Source organism: Populus alba, chromosome 5, assembly GCF_005239225.2.
Source record: "Populus alba chromosome 5, ASM523922v2, whole genome shotgun sequence".
Classification (NCBI taxonomy): domain Eukaryota; kingdom Viridiplantae; phylum Streptophyta; class Magnoliopsida; order Malpighiales; family Salicaceae; genus Populus; species Populus alba.
This window is the reverse complement of record NC_133288.1, coordinates 21,109,715-21,127,820: the sequence shown is the minus strand read 5'-3', so window position 1 is coordinate 21,127,820 and position 18,106 is coordinate 21,109,715. Positions and strand designations below refer to the sequence as shown.

Genomic DNA, 18,106 nt, shown 5'->3' with positions numbered 1-18,106 from the left:
TGGTGTTTACCCGTTTCAAGATCGAGCATTTTGATCTTGAAGGGTTGGAGATTGAGTGAAGGGGACTGTGGGCCAGCTGGGCCGTAGGATCTAAGGAGAGAGATGTGATTTATGGGATATAGGGAGGGTGCCGTGTAGGGTCCATGAAGTGAAGATGGATATGTGTGAGTGAGACTGAAGTTTGTTTGAATCAAAAGAGAGAGTTTTTGTTAAGGTTTATTGGGGGAGAAGGGTGATTGATTTAACAGGCTTAAACTTGGTTCGAAAGACAGCTCAGTCTTGGTTGGGTTTTTCTTTCTTTTGTTTTAAAAAAAGAAAGATCCATTGGCCTGGTTTTGTATAATAATACAGATTAATTTTCAGATTAACCCAGCAGAAGGATTTAGAATGGGTTTCTCATCAATTTAGGTATGAATTTGTGGGAAGAAGATTATAAATTAATTAGTTTCAATCCATGGAAGTGTCTTTAACTATAAAATAAAAAATTTATAAGGTAGCCTTTATTCTTGAATGATTTCTTACACTTTATTTTGCATGAGCATGAATTATACTCATTTATATTTGAATATAATCATTTACCTGTGTTACCGAGTTGAAATAATTTAAAAAAAAAACATTAAAAAAATCCATGCATTAATACCGTGTTTTTTAAAGCAAGAAATGAAAAATCATGGAAAGATTGATTTAATGTGATTTAGTTAATTTGATAAATCTAAATATAAATTGGATAACTGTTAAAAAAAAACATAGTTTGATAGAAAAAAATCAAATGATATTTTTTTAAAGAAAATATTAAAATGGTAGCATATTGAATTGACTCGAGTCAATCCATATTAATATATAAAATTCATAATTTAAATAATGAGATTGTGATAATTTCATAACAAGTAAATAAAAAATATATATTTATACTTGATTCTAAATCAATCTAATATTAAATAATAAAATTTAAAAAATATATATAACAAAAAAACTCAAATCAACCTAGGTTAACTTGTTAAACTTTGATCACAACACAAGACCAGAATAGCCTGAAACAAAATAAATCAAAATAAATTATGAAGCTCAATTCTTGATTAATTTAAATATTAAATGATGAAATTAAAAAAGAAGAAGATGTAAGTCAAACCCTTAACTCAGATAATAAGATTAGAATTAATAATCTTATAGAAAGCAATCTGAAATAAAATAAAATAATTATAAAATAAAATAATTAACGATACATAATTTACAAAATATTTTTGACAAATTTATTGACGTATAAAAATCTGAAGTAATAATTTAATCACCATATTCTGTAATAATTTAGGAGTTTTGGTAGATGCTGAATGATAGGAAGAAGTGAGGGAATAAATGCGATACTGTACATAAACGCAACCCTTGTTCATGAATTGATGCCATATAATTAATTACTGTGCTTCTCCTGTTGCATATGCGAAAACAGTCTACAGAATGCGACTTGGGCAGGCAAAAGTCTCCAGACCACGGTGATGAACTTGATCATTACACCCTCACACCAGGTGAACATCAATTATTTTTATAATTTTTTCAAAAATATTTTTAAAAAACAAAACCAAAATGCCTTCAAATATGCGTTTGCTACTATGGTATAAAATATGTTTTTAAAAGTGTTTTATAATATATCAGCATATTCTTTTTACAACATAAGATGTGCCAAAAGGGGATAAATCCATTGACTTTGCTTTTGTTTTTTACCGTTGTTGTTTTTTAAAGTGCTTTTCACTTATAAATATATTAAAATAATATATTTTTTTATTTTTTAAAAAATTATTTTTGATAACAACGCATTAAAATATCTAAAAATATATTAATTTTAAGTAAAAAAATAATAAAATTTAAATTTTTTTAAAAATATTTTTGAAATATAAAAATAAACAGATAGCAACAACAGTCAACAAATTAATTGTTTTTTATTCGTAATTAATTTTACGTCTGATTAGTGTTGTAAGAGGGTATGAATAAATATAAAAAGAATAGAAATGTATTTGAATAAAAAAAAATATTTTAGAAATAATTCTTTATACTTTCGAAATACAAAACATGTCCCCACTATATTTATAAACGGCGACCAATCGATTATTAAATGATGGATGAGGATGGAATTAAACATGGCCCAGCCCTACTATTTTTTGGGTTCAAATACAGGCTAAGTTAGGGATATAGACAGATAAGACATCAAGCCTAACATGGCCCATATGGCTGCCAATATATCAACTAGGATTCATGCACATGTTCCTCGTATGATTGTGTTCAAACTTGAACAGAACCGAGCACAATGAAGAACAAGGATACAATCTCTTACTTCGTTTCCCTTCTCTGATAATAATACTGGGGAAAGTAATTGAGTAACTTTGGAAATGAAAGATGTGTACGGTCGATCCGGCCCAATAACTCCAATGGGAAAACAATGGAAGCTAGCTTTCCTATAGCTAGGTTCTAAGAACAATGGCACTGAGAAAAAGGAGGATTGCAGAAATTAAGATAACATGAGAATCTTACAAATTTCTGATCAAAGACAAAGACTTTAATTCCCATATTCAATAATCCTGCTAAACCACCTCCTTCCTTTTTTTTTTTTTTTTTTGTTCATAGACCTCTCCTTCCTACACAACTAGCTAGCTACCAACCAAGGCTTTTCACATTTATATCCGCCATGGATCCCTTATCACCTGAAGCGATTAATGATGTTCAAGGAAAAAATCATGGGTTCTCGTTCTCGTTCTCGTCAAGTGGAACTTGTTGCTGTGGCTGCTTCTTCAAATTCTTGTTATTATGCATCCAAACCTTGAAAACCTGTCTCCTCACTCCAACTTCAGCACAAAACTTCTGCACTTCCTCGTCATCTTGTTTATTAATCCTCCACCCAACTTTATCTGCAAACTCCATCATCTTATCTTTCTGTTCCGGTGTGAATTTTGTTCTAAATCTCTTCTTTGACATAACATAAGGTGCAGGAGGTGGCACTCCATCTGCATTAGACTGGAAAGGATTGAGATCCTCACTTGAAGATTCAGTTCCTCCACTAACACCACCAAAAGCCACGCTCATGGGTTGAACCATATTTGCAGTGTGAGGACTAGTATGCAACCCCATAGAATATCTTTGGTGGTGGTGGTGGTGGTGCAGTACAGCTGGAGAAGGCAATGGTGGTGGCAACTGAAGACTATGAACCATGGTAGCACTTCTTCTTGAACCAGGACTGAATTGAGTCTCCCCATCGATTTCTCTGCGGTGAAAGTTGCGGTGGCACTCACAAGCAGCACATTTGAGCGCCTCTAAACTTCCTTCTTCTCCCCCTGGCATGAACTCACCACAGCCATCATAAACACTGCCGCCTACGTTGGCAGCGTGGTTTCTGAGACATTCGCGGTACCTTGTAGTGGATGTTTTGGAGTTGGGTCCGCTTGAGATGATTGCAAGTCGATCTGGGTTTGGAGATCTTGAGGGTTGGCGTTGGCGATCTAGGGTTTGAGTGTAAGTAAGGACAGTGGTGCCATTGTGGTTCCCATTTCTTCCTTCTAGCCCTGACGATTGATGACTGTAACTTGAAGGGACTGACGTTCTTATATCATTTTCTAGACCTCCTATCTCCATGATTTTTGCACCACGCCTAGCTAGCTTTCTTAAACGCAGCACTATAATCTTTTTTTTTTTTAAAGAAAATCTTAAGCTTTCGGATTTTTTTTTTTTTTTTGATATAACAATATTGTAACTTCGAATCCTGGAGCCCTCCAAGATTTTATGCCTAACAGTAAAGGAGAAGAAGCGTTTCAAAAACAAAAATCACAGTATAGCAGCTTAAATACGTACGAAATGCCCTAAGCTAAATTCAAGAACCTGCTCCATCCTCAGTTGTTCCAAAAGATAAGATGGAAGAGAGGCAATAAAACGAAGAAAGAAGATCTTAAGAACAAAAAGGAAATTGAACGTTAAATGGGACAAAACTCACAGTTTCAGGGGGAGAGAGAGAGAGAGAGGCAACAGCTAGCGCGCAGTACCAGCACCACAGGCTTTATTACCATCATCAAGTCTTTAACATCTCTCTCTCTCTCTCTCTCTCTCTAGCTAATGTCTTCAAGGATGCAGAAACCACAAAAGAATCAGCAGGGGAAAGATGTAAAAGAGAGAGGGTTTGTGTGGTGTTTTCAAGCTTCAGAGCATGGGAGCAAGGACTGTGCTTCTGGGCTTCCAACAGGCCAACTACATATCCAACAAGAGACAGCTTGGTTGCTTGTGATGAAGCCAGAGGGTAGATAAACTTTGTGAGGAGATGGTGATGAGATTAAGAGCCCTCCCTTTCTCTGCACAAAACAACCGACAACGTCATGTTCATCCCTCTCCCACGCCCTGCCACACTGGGTCCCACTTCACCCCTTCATTATTGCCTCCCTTTCCATTTCTTATCTTTAACCCAGCCTGACCCCCTAAATAACCAAACAGATGCATACGGTGTATTCCTCCCTCACCCTTGACGCGACCTAGCTTGCTTTTTATTCGATACGGTGCTTTTTAGTCTAAAACCACCCTTGACACTGCATCACCCTGTCATTAGTTTCATGAACTCGATCACTCATGCTTTTACAGCCCCTATGTTTTGTTACAGTGTTAGGGTTTGTTTTATAATATATCTCGGTGCGGGTGAAATTGTATTTTATTTTTATTATATTTTTATAAAATATTTAGTTAATCACAGTAGCTCCAATGGAAATTCTCTTTTTGAAATTTTATTGTGTATTTGGTATTACGATCAATAATTTAAAAAAATATATATATTTTAAAACAAATGCATATAAATTATTATTTTTAAATAATTACTATAGACATGATCTTCAACACTTGTAATTTGACAAGCAGAATAGTATAAATATTTAATTTTATTAAATATATATGATTATGTCTAATTTTTATTTAAAATATTCGTATAAAAAATAAATAATTCTCTGATTCTAAAATCACATCAAAATTATAGTGGAATTAATTTGATATTTTTTTAAAAGCTAAACACGCTTTTACAGCACAAAACAAATTATTCCTTAATTACAAAAAAACCACTATTTATAATCTTTTTTTTTTTTTTTTTTATCATTTTGTAACCATGAAAGTTACCATAATATCATACACAAACAAACGCTTACTTGGATTTGGAGCATCCAATTAAGGAAGCTATTTGAAATAATATTTCTGTAAATGTTCTAGTTTGGACATGGATAATAAATTTAAGATTGCCCAAGAATAACTAAAGATTCTGTTATATAAATGCTTAAAGTTTAATGATAATTTTTATACAAATTAAGAGGGAAAGAGCTGCATTAAATGAGAGAAGGAGGGGGGGGTAAAAAGTGAAAAAAACCTGCATGGGAACGGTCCACAGTAATGGTGTTGTCGTGTAATGTAGAGCAGAATGATTCTCGCAATCTCATCTCTCAAGCATGACCAATGGCTAAGGTAGGCATTCTGTTTTTGAATCGCAAGCCTCTCCCTGCAACACCACGCTTGCCCCGAGCAATGTCTTTACCTTTCTGTGATGCAATCGATGGCTTAATTTGTCCCTCTCTTTCAACATCTTTTGCTTTGGTACTTGCCTATTTGCTTCCTACATAGCCCTCTCCACCTCTTGATGTTCATTTTTTGTTGCAATACAGCTCCCACCAATAGAATCCCGAAAGCTAGAGCCAGGAGCCAGGAGCTTTATACATTTTTTTATCATGACGAGTAGCATGATCCGACTCCGAATCTTTTCTTCCCTCTTTCTTTCTTTCTTCAGATGCAAATCACATGCTCGTTCTAGGCCTTGGTCCCGTTAATCTCGAATGCAATTTCGAAGTTTGAATATCACATTCGGTGTCAAACTCTTGGGAACATAGGAGTTTTTTTTTTTTTTTAATCTATTCCATTTCGAGAGCTTTAATCTCAATATCTCTCGACATTTTAGCTTAGGCAGCTTAATTTGGCATGCGCATTGCAGCATTCAAGATTTGGGGTGTGGCAGGCTAAAGCATCACACGCTCGAATACTTTTGCCCACCACAGTACTACTTGTGGCAGTTCATTTAATGCTGTGATCATGCTTTTCCTTCCACTAGCAATGGCTCGCCGACTATGTGAGTGATTTGTTAATGTGTTCATCGATGAGTAAAAGCTTTCAAACAAAACATGGATTCGAGATTGAACTTCTCCCTTGCCTGATTTAGAAAATGTATACTTTAAGACAAGTGGTTTAAGGTTCGATATACGGTGTGAGAAATTCTTGGTCGAAAGAAGTAAGCATATCAACAAGTAAATAAATATAAAGAAGTCTAAGGTTGCGCTCTTGTTTCTTTTCTATAACCCCATCGAGGGCGTGATTCCTTTGCTATAATAAGGCTATGGCTTGTATTCAAATTCATGATTTGCATCTAACCCATGATTTTGGAAGGGAGAAAACATGAAATTTTATTTTATTTTTTTCAAAATCATGGTTTGAATGTATTCTCTTAACAAAAACATGTGTTTAAGAGGATTATCAAACACCCAGAAGTGTGATTTTTTACTCAAGATTTGATTTTTTCTCTCACACTTTAACCATAAACGGAAACACTGGTTTGGAATTGCGGTTGAAGTTGAAATTAGCTTTTACTAAATCTAGTCATTGCCTTTACGTGTATAGATTAAACTATATATTCTGAATATCAAAATAACTCTGATATCCAAAGATCAAAGCAATTAATTCTACCATCTATTGAGAGATTAGGTATATTTTTATATATATTCACCAATAATACATTAAAAAAATATTCCAAGTAAAAAGATGCCCTTGTTTCCCTTCCCAAAACAAGTTCTTATACGTCCATCGCTTTTCATCTTGCTTGCATGTATGAAGCATGCCGTCTGTGTTTGCTCGGAGTTAGGATTTAATTAATTCTTTATAAGATTCTTAATTACATTATTTGTAGTTCAATTGTTCGTAAACAAAGCTCATTTCCAGGGATTACTCAGTGGCAACCGTGAATGAAATAAAATCTCTTCGAAATGTTTAGATTTTATCTTGATCTGTGTTTCTTTTTCTTTCACTGGTATTATATTCTGCGTTGTGACAACCAGTCGGGTGGGTTCGGGGAGCTAGAGGCGGACTAATGGATCGAGCTGCTCCTCCGGCCCGGGGAAGCAGAATCCTGGGCATGGAACCGATGGAGGCCTGGAATAGTATGTTAGAGCTAGGTTCACTCGAAGTCATTAAATGTGCTTGTAGATTGATGGACTCATTTGATGAAGTTTTACCGATTTTAAGTAAAACTACACATGATATAAGTATCACTGATTCGATTTTGGATTGCATTTGTTTTATAAAAAAAAAACGAGTTTTTTTTTTTAATAATAATAATATCAAGCTATAGAGAAGAAAATGATCCTGGCACAAGTAGTTTTTGTAGTTGAATTTGGTCACCAAAGATTATTTGAAAATACTATTTTTTGAAGTGATTGGTTAATTAGGTCATGTCTTGGCTTAGCCATTTATTGCTAGACTCGTTATATATAAAAAAAGCTTTTACTGGAAAATTTAAGAATTAAAATTTGATTCGAGCCAAAAAAAAAAGGTATTAATTTGTTGAAATCTGGGTTTTTTAATGCAAAAATAATTTTTTTTTTTTAAATATTAACCTAATAAGACCTGGTTAATTCAATGGGGTCAACAACAAGAAATTAAGGAAAAAAACAAAATATTTTTGATGATTTTTCAGTTGATTGAATAACTCGTGAGCCGCATCTTTTTTCGGATCACAGCTATGCGATCAACTCTTGATAATGTCGTTGCTTATGGGCCCTGGGTGAATGGACACGCTCGAAGCAAGCAGGAAAGAAAAGGGCCTTACCAGACCTGGAGCCGCGGGCATTTTTACTCTAAAGGCCCAAACCTAAAAGCCCAAACCAAAATTCTCATACTTTTTTCCTGGGAAAATCTTTCAAATTCTAAGTTTATGTAGCTCCACCATTGCATGGACTTTTTTTAATAAAGCATCGATGAATCCACAACAATTCATGGTGACTTGAAAAACAAATTGCTTCGGAATCTGGTTAAACGAAAGATTTAGCATTAACTCGCTAGCTTATTCAAGAGAAGCAACCACAATAAATTTTTCTCACAGAAGAGAAAGCATTGGGGGACGCCTTGGAGTGCTTGAAAATGCTAGGGAGATTTCTTGATCTCTATATATCTCCAGCAACAGTACTTGTTCTGTTTCCCCCTTGACATCTGATCTCTTTATTTGCTTTACCTATTGCCTCGTACGATGGCAAGAATCTTGCATTGTTATCCTCGAACTGCATCTCCATTACCACACTCATTTTGCCTCTAATCAGTATATCTTTGGCAGCCCATCTTTGAATCTTCCCTGAAGTTGTTTTCGGAACACTTCCGCTCTCAACTAGAACCATCAAGCCAATTTCAACTTTCTCTTCCTTCAGAACAGCTTTCTTGGCCCACTCACAGATTTGTTTCAGTACCTTAACATCCTTTTCGTGTCTTTGAATCTCTGCAACAAGAACTATATATAGTGCTTGACATCTCAAATGCAGCAAGGCAACCTCCTCTGAGAAACTTTTGACAACTATTCTGAGCAGCTGTCTCTATGAAATGAGGGTGTATTTCTTGATTGTTTGGGAGTTTGATAACATCTGAACACCGACCGGTCACATAGAGAAACCTTACTTCTCCTTTGACGATTCCTCTATCGCCTGTGCGGACAAAGCACCGGCTCACCTTGTTCCTTAGTCTTGCTTGAAATATCTCTCGAGTTAAAGATGGGTAGCCAAGGTAACCTGAGCAGTTGCTTGGAGATGAGACCCAAATCTCACCTTCCGTTCCATCCACAACAAGCTCACAAGTTTCTTCGTCTACAACTATAATGTCCATGTCCTCTTCTTCTTCACGTGGACAAAGCAAGCCTTGCACATGGCAAGAGCTTGTTGTGTGGAAAGCTAGCAGCATTGCTGCAGTTGCCTCTCCATGCTATTGAAACAAAGGTGCCGTTTTCTGCCAAGCCATAAGATGGAGAAATGCATGACGGGTTTAGCCCAAAAGGCTTAAACATTTCGACGAATCTGTCAACCGATGCTTTGTAAATAGGCTCATTGATGATGATTAAGTTTTTCAAACTCCATAAACTTATAGGCTGAGTTCCTTTATCAACCCCACCACGCTTTATAACAAATGGTAATGAGAATGATGGAACTGGAGTGCAAGTAGCTTAGAACTTTGAAATCAGCTCAAGCCATAGCCCAGGCCGGTTCACAAAGGCGCCAGGTGATGTTAGCACACTTGTTGCACCAGATATGATAGTCAATAACAAAAACTGCAGGCCACAGTCATGGTACTGAGGCAACCAAGAGACAATAACACTGCTTGGATAGAGATCGTAGGCTTTCCTGGCTACTCTCACATTGTGAGCAGCTGCTCCTGCTGTTACCAGCACAGGTTTTGGAATCCCTGTAGCACCTGAAGTGTATTGGATTAAGTACAATTCATTTGGTCTACAGCTCTTATAAGGCAATGAGCCCATATTTGAACTCACTTTCTTGTCTTTGATATCAGAAGTAGAGATCCAGGTGAGCTTTTGCAACATCTCTGCAAGCTTATGATTGTCAGAGGACAAGGAGATGTAGCGTTGAACTCTGGCAATGTAATCATGGTGCGTTATGGCAGCTTTGGGCTTTGTCTGGGACAGAACTCTAACAAGATGGTGATAGTTTTCTTTAGTGAAAGAAGGGTCTGGTGGGAACACAGGGATGCACAAAAGGCCAGCTCTTTGGCACCCAAAGATGATCTCAACAAGCTCTAACCCAGGTGAGCGTAAAATCACTACAGTGTCACCTCTTTGTAATTGAGTAAGTAACTGGGTAGAAATTGAGTGAACTGATTCATTGAGCTGAGCATAAGTGATGGTTGAGTTCTTGGTTGCACCATTTGAGCCATCTTCAGCCCAAATGAAGGCTGGCTTGGACCGAAAGGATGGTAGGTTAGCCCACAGTGGGAGGTAGAGATCGACCACAGGTTGATCAGGGAAAGAAGGGTCATAATTCTCGTAGTTCATGTTGTTTTTTCAGGTGTGTATGTTGTGATGAGCAACAACTTTCTTGGGCTATTTTATAATAAGAATAAGTGAATTTAATAAGAGGATAAAGATGGGCAATCTTTTTGCCATTGAAGAAAACTAGAACAAGATGCAAAATGTTGCAGATATTCTTCGAGAACATCCTCCATGCAGAGATGCGGTGGCAAATCAATCCCGGCATCTCTTAGCCGTCTTTCGTCTTGTCCTCGTGTTTAATTGTTCATGCCATGCTGCCAGAAAACAAATTGGAAGATACAAAAGCAAACTTCTGAAGAAGGATCGACAAACAAATGAATCAAAGGCCCAACAACCGTCAATCCGAGTTTTACAGCCATGTCAGGGTAGAGACAAATTCTTCTCGCATTGGGAAGTTTAAGCATTTAGAGATTGTTCAAAATTATTTTTGATATTAACACATTAAAAAAATTTAAAAATACTAAAAATATATTAATTTAAAATAAATAAAAAAATAAATAAAATTATTTTATTTTAAATATTTTTAAAACACGGAAATAAAGTCCCTAAATGTGTGAAAAGAATTGTACGCCTTCACTAAGAATAAAGAAAATAAAAATTAGTTGGCCAATTGTAATAATAATCTTTTTATGTTAATTAGTACGGCATGGAATTATTAAAAAAAAAAACAATATATTTGTTTGGATAACGTTATTAGGTTTTGTAGTCGATTATTACAAGAAATTCTTGTGAAAAGAATCTGATTTGATCTATGCCTACATAAGTAAATGACAGTATATTTGTTTTTGATGCACAGTTTACCCAACGGTCTTTCTTCTCTCTGGCAAGCTAAAATCCTTTCATTGCCAGCTTGGCTGCAGATGTTATCTTCCAATGTAACCATAAAGGCATAAACGGCCTTGTCAGGCTGTTTATGTTTCTCCACCATCTTTGACACTCGCTTGAAAAAATAATTTTAAATAAATAAAAATAAATTTTTTATTTTTTATTTTTTATGTGATAGATACAAATGATTTTCTACTTTTATTATACTTTCCAGGAAATTATTTTGCACGATCCTGATAAACAATAAAAAATAATCTACTTTTCAAACAAACAGGGCATTATTAAAAAAAAATCATGTCTCCATCAGAGACAGTATAGATTCAGATGGTAGGAGCAGGAAATTTTGGGCAACGGGGTGACTTGTCCATGACAGATTTGAGCCTCGCTGGCATTATCAACCTTCAGCAAAACCTGCGCAGGAGAGAAGGATTGTGTTCTAGAAGTCCTTGAAAACGCTCTGATAGCTCCTGTGGGCAATTTAGCCGATGCACCTCTGCAATCTGATTTATTTAATACCCTGGACATGTAAAACCTTGTCCAGGATTTCTATGTACATTGTCAGATTGTGATGGTCTTTTAATAAGAGCAATTGCCTATACAGATGAAGGTTCTGATTGTATTTCCAGGACACAAATAGCCAGCCACAGTCAAAAAGGCAGAAGCACTGAAAGCTCTTCTAACCCTACGATGTCCTCTAAGAAAGTTCTGATGTTAATCCAATCTTTTACAAAGACAGCAGAGCTTGACCGCATCTAGTGTTATTTATTTTTCAAAGCAAGAGGCAAGTACAAATATCTCTTGATGTCTTGGATGTCCAGGCTTTTCATTAGTGATTCTCCGTTTATTGCACAGCTCTGGAAGCACCCCATATGATTGCAGGATAGAAGAATAACTCCTCATCCTAGGTCCCAATCATTGTCCCCAAGCACAGGCCCTGAATCATGATGGCAAAAGAAAGGAACAGATGTCAAAAAGCCATATGAAACACGGATGTGTATTCCAAAGTACAGCAATTTAAATTCTACAAAATAACGTAGTATTCTGTTCTGCTCAGCAAATTAAATTATTCAGACCCTGCCAACCACGGTTTGTATCCCAGCTAGCCTGGGTCCTTGTGAAATCGAGTGCCCGCCACATTAGGTGATTCAAGAGTAGTCCATCGACCATCTCATCACAGTTGGGGAGGGAGTCTAGCGGGCAGTAAGATCAGTTTTCCAATTCCATTAGATCAACCAACCAGAAACATCTCTTCTGTAGTTTGGAAAACATATGAAATTAAACTTTAAACAAGAGGAAACCATAAAGCATGAAAAGCATCACCTAATTTAATTATAGCATTTGCAATAAAACTGAAAAGGGACACCTAAGAACCCGAGTAAAAATAAACTCAAGCCTAGATAAATTAAAGAGGTTAATCTTTTAAGGTAGTTAAGAAAATAACACAAAGGAATGCAAGCGAGAACAATAGTGTATTGCCCTGACAAGATCCCAAAACAAGGAATGTTTGAACATGGAGTATTCCACACTATTGACTAGACTGCAAATAACTATATGCCATTACTAGGTGCGTGAACTTTTCTGCTATGCCTCAAATAGATCCACTTATAAAGAAAAGGAAGTCTCAACTCTCAATCTCAGGTTCCAATTTTACAAATTCCACAAGGTCTAACAACAGCTCTGGAAATAAAATCAAACCTGTCATGAACAAACTGGGAAGCATATAATGATAGACACACTTTGGCATTGGTTTGAGCAAACAATGATATTCCAAAGCTTTATCAATAGTACAACATTCATGTCAACAATGATATTCACAAGCTTTATCAATAGTATGGCATTCATGGCACTGATCATTGAATATAACATCTAGAATGTGAAAGAACTAAAGCCTCAGGTTTTACAGTAACCACTAAGGTAGTCATTTTCTAAGGCATAGAAAATAAACGGTGGAAAATACAAGCAGAATCCCAAAATATAACCATAACAGTACAGTCATTTTTGATCATATCATCGAGAGCAGGGCAGAACTTGAGTTTTTAAAACGGGGATTGCCATCATTAGAGATATAGCAAACGAAGAAAAGTAAAACATGAAAAGTACGGTGAAGAGGAAGTGTTACGTTTTAGTTTCCACTACAGCAAACTTTCCATTTTGAAAGAAACTAAATGATTTTTTATGTTAAACCTATATCACTTGAAATGTTTTGTCCGTAATATTAGACAGGTACATCACTGAATATTATATTTCTTTCAACTTCAACTAGAGAGCTACAATATGAACTTAACAAGAGAACACTGTAGATCTCGGCAATCTCATAATACTTAAAGCCAAAAAATAATAGGCATGATACTGATTGTCCATGCCTGACAGATTCAGTTATTAATTACAGTAGACAGGTTTGGCAGGTTAGAGTTGCATTCTCTTATCAATGTTTAATCTGTGATTGCCGTGCTATGTCCAACGCAGAAGATAAAATATTTTGCTGAGTGTTTAACAAACTATTGTGAGCCCCCTGCATACTCTATTTATTATTTCCACTCATTGCCCCTCTTTCTTTTCCACCTAGTCTCCCACTAATTCAACTCCATCTTCAGTTTCTAAACTGTTCTATGTTTCAGTCCTTGCTACATATTTTATGTAATTTTGCACAGCCATTTTCTGGAGGCATAAAGTTTACCCGCAATGATTTAGGCCTAAAATGCTAAAACTAATGATATGTTAATGTGCAGTGTATCTATAAGACTAATTGTTTATTTCTCTAGTTTAGATAATCTTATAAGCCCACATTCAATACTAACAAAACCCCTCCCCCATGTTCACGGTGCAGTCAGGATCCCTATTTTAACAACTTTGGTCTATCCATCCCTTTCTCCAAAAAATTTAAGTCCAACAAGACTTGTGATGCAAAGCTTTTGGAAAATACCAGGGAACAAATGTTTCAAGTTCAGAATCACAGCCCTAAGACACCCCCCCTGCATCCCCGTGCCTCGGATCAGAAACTTTCAAGAACCACCCCATACTTAACCCCCCCTTGCAGCGATTAAAAATTAAAACTCAAACTACCCCTTTCAGTTCTATGGATGTAAAATCTAGCAAGGAATTATGTCCCCGAACAACCACATTGCAAGTTTTGAAGTACAGACACATAGAACTGAAGCACTTCAACCGGGTAAAATAAACAACGCATCGAGAAAGAAGAGAAGAGAAGAACGGGAACAACTAATAGCAACGCAGAACATGAAAGTTAGATGCATCAAATTTGCGGTGCAACAAAACTGAACGTGGACATACCCAAGATTGAGAATGCTGTTTATTGGGTCAATAAGCTGAGGCTGCTGCTGGTCTTCCTGCTGTTGCTGTGTCAAATTACCACTAGTAGACACTGCTATCACACTGGAAGGTGACCCTTTTGACTCTTGTAATCTCCAAAGATACCATGACGCAACCGACCTATACGGCCTCCATTTTTCACACAACTGATCCATCTGTGATGGGCGTGGCAACTCCGGCAAATTATAAAGCAACTGCACCCCTTTTCTCACTTGAAGATCATTAATTGGCAGCACATCCGGTCTATGCAGCGAGAAAATCATGAACATATGCACTGACCATGAACCAATCCCATTTACCATAGTAAGCATTGTAAAAAGCGATTTATCATCCATATTTACAATTGCAGAATCCGATAAAATACCATTTTGATACTTTCTAGCTAGATCATGAAGGTAACTCGCTTTACGCCCAGAAACCCCAAATTGCCTCAACTGTTGTGGAGTCAAAGCAAGAACTGTTTCGGGTAAAACTCCAGCCTCTCCACCACAAAGCGAAATAAAGCGCGTGTAAATTGAAGACCCTGCTTTAAAAGCAAGTTGCTGGTAAAGAATGCTGCGAGCGAGAGCAAGGAAAGGAGTGGGGAACGTATCAAAGCTAGGAGGCTGGTAGGTGTCAATTAAGGAAGCAAGGAGTGGATCGGCGTTACGGAGATAGTGAATTGCGTATTCAAGCTCACCTTCACATGTTAGAGATCTTGCCACGATCCGCGGAGTGGCGATTACTAGCTGTTGGGACGTTTTTGTTCTTGGGGTTTTGATGGCAGGGGTTTTGGGTGTTTCAGTTGTGGTAGTGGTGGAGGTTGGGGAAGACTTAGGGTCGTTAGCGGTGGTTGCAGCAGCATTGGGTGAGACTTTACGGATTTTACGAGGACGGGAAGGGATTTTGGCGGGAGGAGATGTGATTGGTGGTGGAACAGTGGTTAATTCCGAGGTGGTGGTGGTGGGGGTATTGAATGGCTGAGACAGTGATTGAGTTTGGACCTGGGCTTCGATTTGGGGGAGAGCCTGGGATTCTGATTGGACTGGTTGTGATTGAGGCTGGATTTTGGTTTGTTCACCCATCAGTGATCAGTCAAATTGGGGGCTAGGGCTGACTGTCTCACTGTCAGTGGTGGGCGGCGGTAGTTGTGGTGGTGGTGGTGGTGGTTTTAGAGCCAGGTGTTTGTTATTTTTATTTTGTGGAAGGTGAAAGAATTTGAAGTGGAGTAGCGGAAATTTTAGGATTGACCCCCCACTCACGTCTTCGCTGCACTCCGTTTTGGTGTCATCTGAGAAGGAAAGTGGATGTCTCTGAGTTACAGTGATCCTCGCGCTCTTTCCTCGACTCGTGAAGTTTCGGATGTTAGGCCCAGTAGACTTGGATAAATTTGTTTAATTTCGGGCACCTTAAAGCCCATATTGCAGCCCATGAAAGTTCTAAGACAACCCTAACTTGATTCTACGTTCGTGTGTCCATCTTTGAATTCTTTATCCTTTTTTATCAATAAAAAAGTAAAAAAAATAAAATCCATTTAGGATTTTTAAAAAAACTAAATTTATTTTTATTACTATTATTATAATATACCTTTAAAAATCAATAATTCATTAATATATTGTCGTAACTTGTAATAATTTGTGAGAGAATAAACTAATTAGAGAAAAACTTTAGACTCATTGAATATAGTATTTATATACAAGAATTGAAAACTAATCTAAAAATATTTATTATTTTTAACATCATTATTACTTAAACTCTATATTTTTTTTCAAAACGTAATTAATTTTTTTTATGGATTGAATTATTTTAAAAAATATCTTAGTAAATTTAGCTTTATTATACATTTATTTTATTGATATAATTCCACAGTTATTATATTTTGTTGTATATATTAGATGTGAATTTTCTTTCAAGATCAAATTACATATAAACCGTTCAAATGTTTGATGTGATTTTTTTTAGGAAGTTAATTAATTAATTAATTATCTATATTTTTTAGAGAAATTAAAATTAATAGAGTATAATGGAATACAAGGACCTTGTTGAATAAATGAGCACGGAATTGATAAAGAATAAATGTTTAGATAATATTTGAGAACGTAGTTGAAATTATATTTTTTAATAAATTAAATTTTTTTATTTAAAATTAATTTTTTTATATTTTTAAATTATTTTAATATACTAATTTTAAAAATAATTTTTAAAAAATAAATAAATAATATTATTTTGATACATTTTCAAATAAAAAATATTTTGAATTGCAATTACTACTACACTTTCAATCACTTTTTTTTTAAAAAAAATTGTAAAGTAGAAGAAGAAAAAGATATTGTAAGCATGGATTGCATTTTACAATTCTAGTATTTCGAAGAAGCACCGAGACCATGGTTCGAAGAGCTAGATAGTAAAAAATCAGAAATCGCAGCTGCCGAGAAGAGTCGTCCTCGTCTCGTGAACTATGAATGCATGTGCAGTAAAGCCACCAAGGATGAATATGATCGTCCCAGTTTTCTTCAATGGTTACAGATGATTAAGACCTTCGACAAAAAAGTGCATCAACAATGGTGGATCACTGAGTTCAACGAGCCACTATAAAACGACGCATGGATCACTGAGCTCAACGAGCCACTATAAAACGACGCATGGATCATGTAATTAGACTGGACAACCCAGGTGATCGCCTGGCCCAGAAGGGTTGCGATTTATAGGAACGATCATCTCACAAGGTCATGTCCGAGAGCCTAAATTGTTTTCAGGGTGACAAACACATCACATATGCATCCACCATCTGTGCGTCCCAGGTGATTCATCAACTCCTTAATTATATATAGCAACAGCCATGGCCCACGACTCTTATCTAGTAATCGACGCCACGTTTTCTTGTCTCGTGGTCTGTCTGGAAATGTATATTGCGTTATTTTAAAAATAATTTTTAAAAAATAAAAAATATATTATTTTAATATATTTTAAAAAATTTTACTTTAAATCACAACCGGCATAAAATTTTTAAATATACAACAGGAATATGTTGTGATCAGGATGTTTTGTATCTACTTTGATCTCAAACTTACCATTGGAAAATTAAGAACATGCAGGGTAACAATTTAATCATTTTTTTATATATATAGAATCGTTCAAGTTTTTTTTTTATCAATTTGTTGTTAGATTAATTTTCTTATCTTTCCTGTTTGAATGAATTCAAAGTTTTGCTTCTCTCACTGTCTCTTATATATATATTACAGATTAATGTTGCGCGTATTTGAATTTTTATATGAATAATTTCTAACTAGATATGACAGGATGATGTATCGTTATATACTTTTAATAATTTTTAAAATATTATATTTCTTATCAAATATAAATTTATTATTATAAAAAAAAATCCATGTTAAACTTGAAGATTTTCATATCTAGCTACCAACTGAATATTCGGTCATTGAAATGAGTTTTTAATGGGTTATTTAATAAACTAATTGTTTATGAAATTGTAATTAATTTGTCAAAATTCGATCCATGTCGAATTGAGTTCGATATATATTACCATATTTTGCTTAATTTATGATTTTATTTTTTTTTGGTTATGTGAGTGAGAATCAATTAAACATTGTTATCTTTTTATTTAGTTATGGTCGAAGCGAGAGATTTGTAAAGTAGGAGCTAGGAAAAGTTGCGAGCAAATAACGCCTTTAACTGAGAGGAGGATGTGAGTAGAAAAATATATATACAGCTTGAGGAAGAATTGCAAGCAATCTTTCATATATATATATATATATATATATATATATATATATATATAATCATTTAACTCTCCATCTTCCTCGTGTGTGTGTGTTGTGTAGTGTGAATTCATCAAGTAAAGGGTGTTCAGGAGTATAAACACGATTGTAT

At 35.6% G+C, this 18,106-nt stretch overlaps 3 protein-coding genes across 4 annotated transcripts; all 3 read right to left on the bottom strand.

Annotated features, from left to right (window-relative positions):
* Positions 1-2,473: 2,473 nt before the first annotated feature.
* LOC118062145 (zinc-finger homeodomain protein 2) lies at positions 2,474-4,528 on the bottom strand. The gene is made up of 2 exons (XM_035075841.2): positions 3,971-4,528; positions 2,474-3,766 (listed from the first exon to the last, which is right to left on the bottom strand). The coding sequence occupies exon 2, from the start codon at positions 3,613-3,615 to the stop codon at positions 2,722-2,724; it is 894 nt and encodes a 297-aa protein (XP_034931732.1). The 5' UTR covers positions 3,616-3,766; positions 3,971-4,528; the 3' UTR covers positions 2,474-2,721.
* A 3,676-nt stretch (positions 4,529-8,204) lies between these two features.
* Positions 8,205-10,087, bottom strand: LOC118062274 (uncharacterized). Its single transcript, XM_035076000.1, has 4 exons — positions 9,316-10,087; positions 9,107-9,228; positions 8,707-9,006; positions 8,205-8,582 (listed from the first exon to the last, which is right to left on the bottom strand). Exons 1-4 carry the CDS (start codon positions 10,085-10,087, stop codon positions 8,205-8,207), a joined length of 1,572 nt encoding a protein of 523 aa, XP_034931891.1.
* A 1,306-nt stretch (positions 10,088-11,393) lies between these two features.
* On the bottom strand, positions 11,394-15,507 carry LOC118062144 (alkylbase DNA glycosidase-like protein mag2). Of its 2 annotated transcripts, XR_004689713.2 has the most exons (3): positions 14,201-15,507; positions 11,983-12,160; positions 11,394-11,843 (listed from the first exon to the last, which is right to left on the bottom strand). XR_004689713.2 is itself a non-coding variant. In XM_035075840.2 (2 exons), the coding sequence occupies exons 1-2, from the start codon at positions 15,301-15,303 to the stop codon at positions 11,822-11,824; spliced, it is 1,125 nt and encodes a 374-aa protein (XP_034931731.1). In that variant the 5' UTR covers positions 15,304-15,506; the 3' UTR covers positions 11,394-11,821. The 2 variants fall into 2 exon arrangements, 1 of the variants encoding a protein (XP_034931731.1); XM_035075840.2 differs by lacking the exon at positions 11,983-12,160 and having other exon boundaries at positions 14,201-15,506.
* Positions 15,508-18,106: the final 2,599 nt, after the last annotated feature.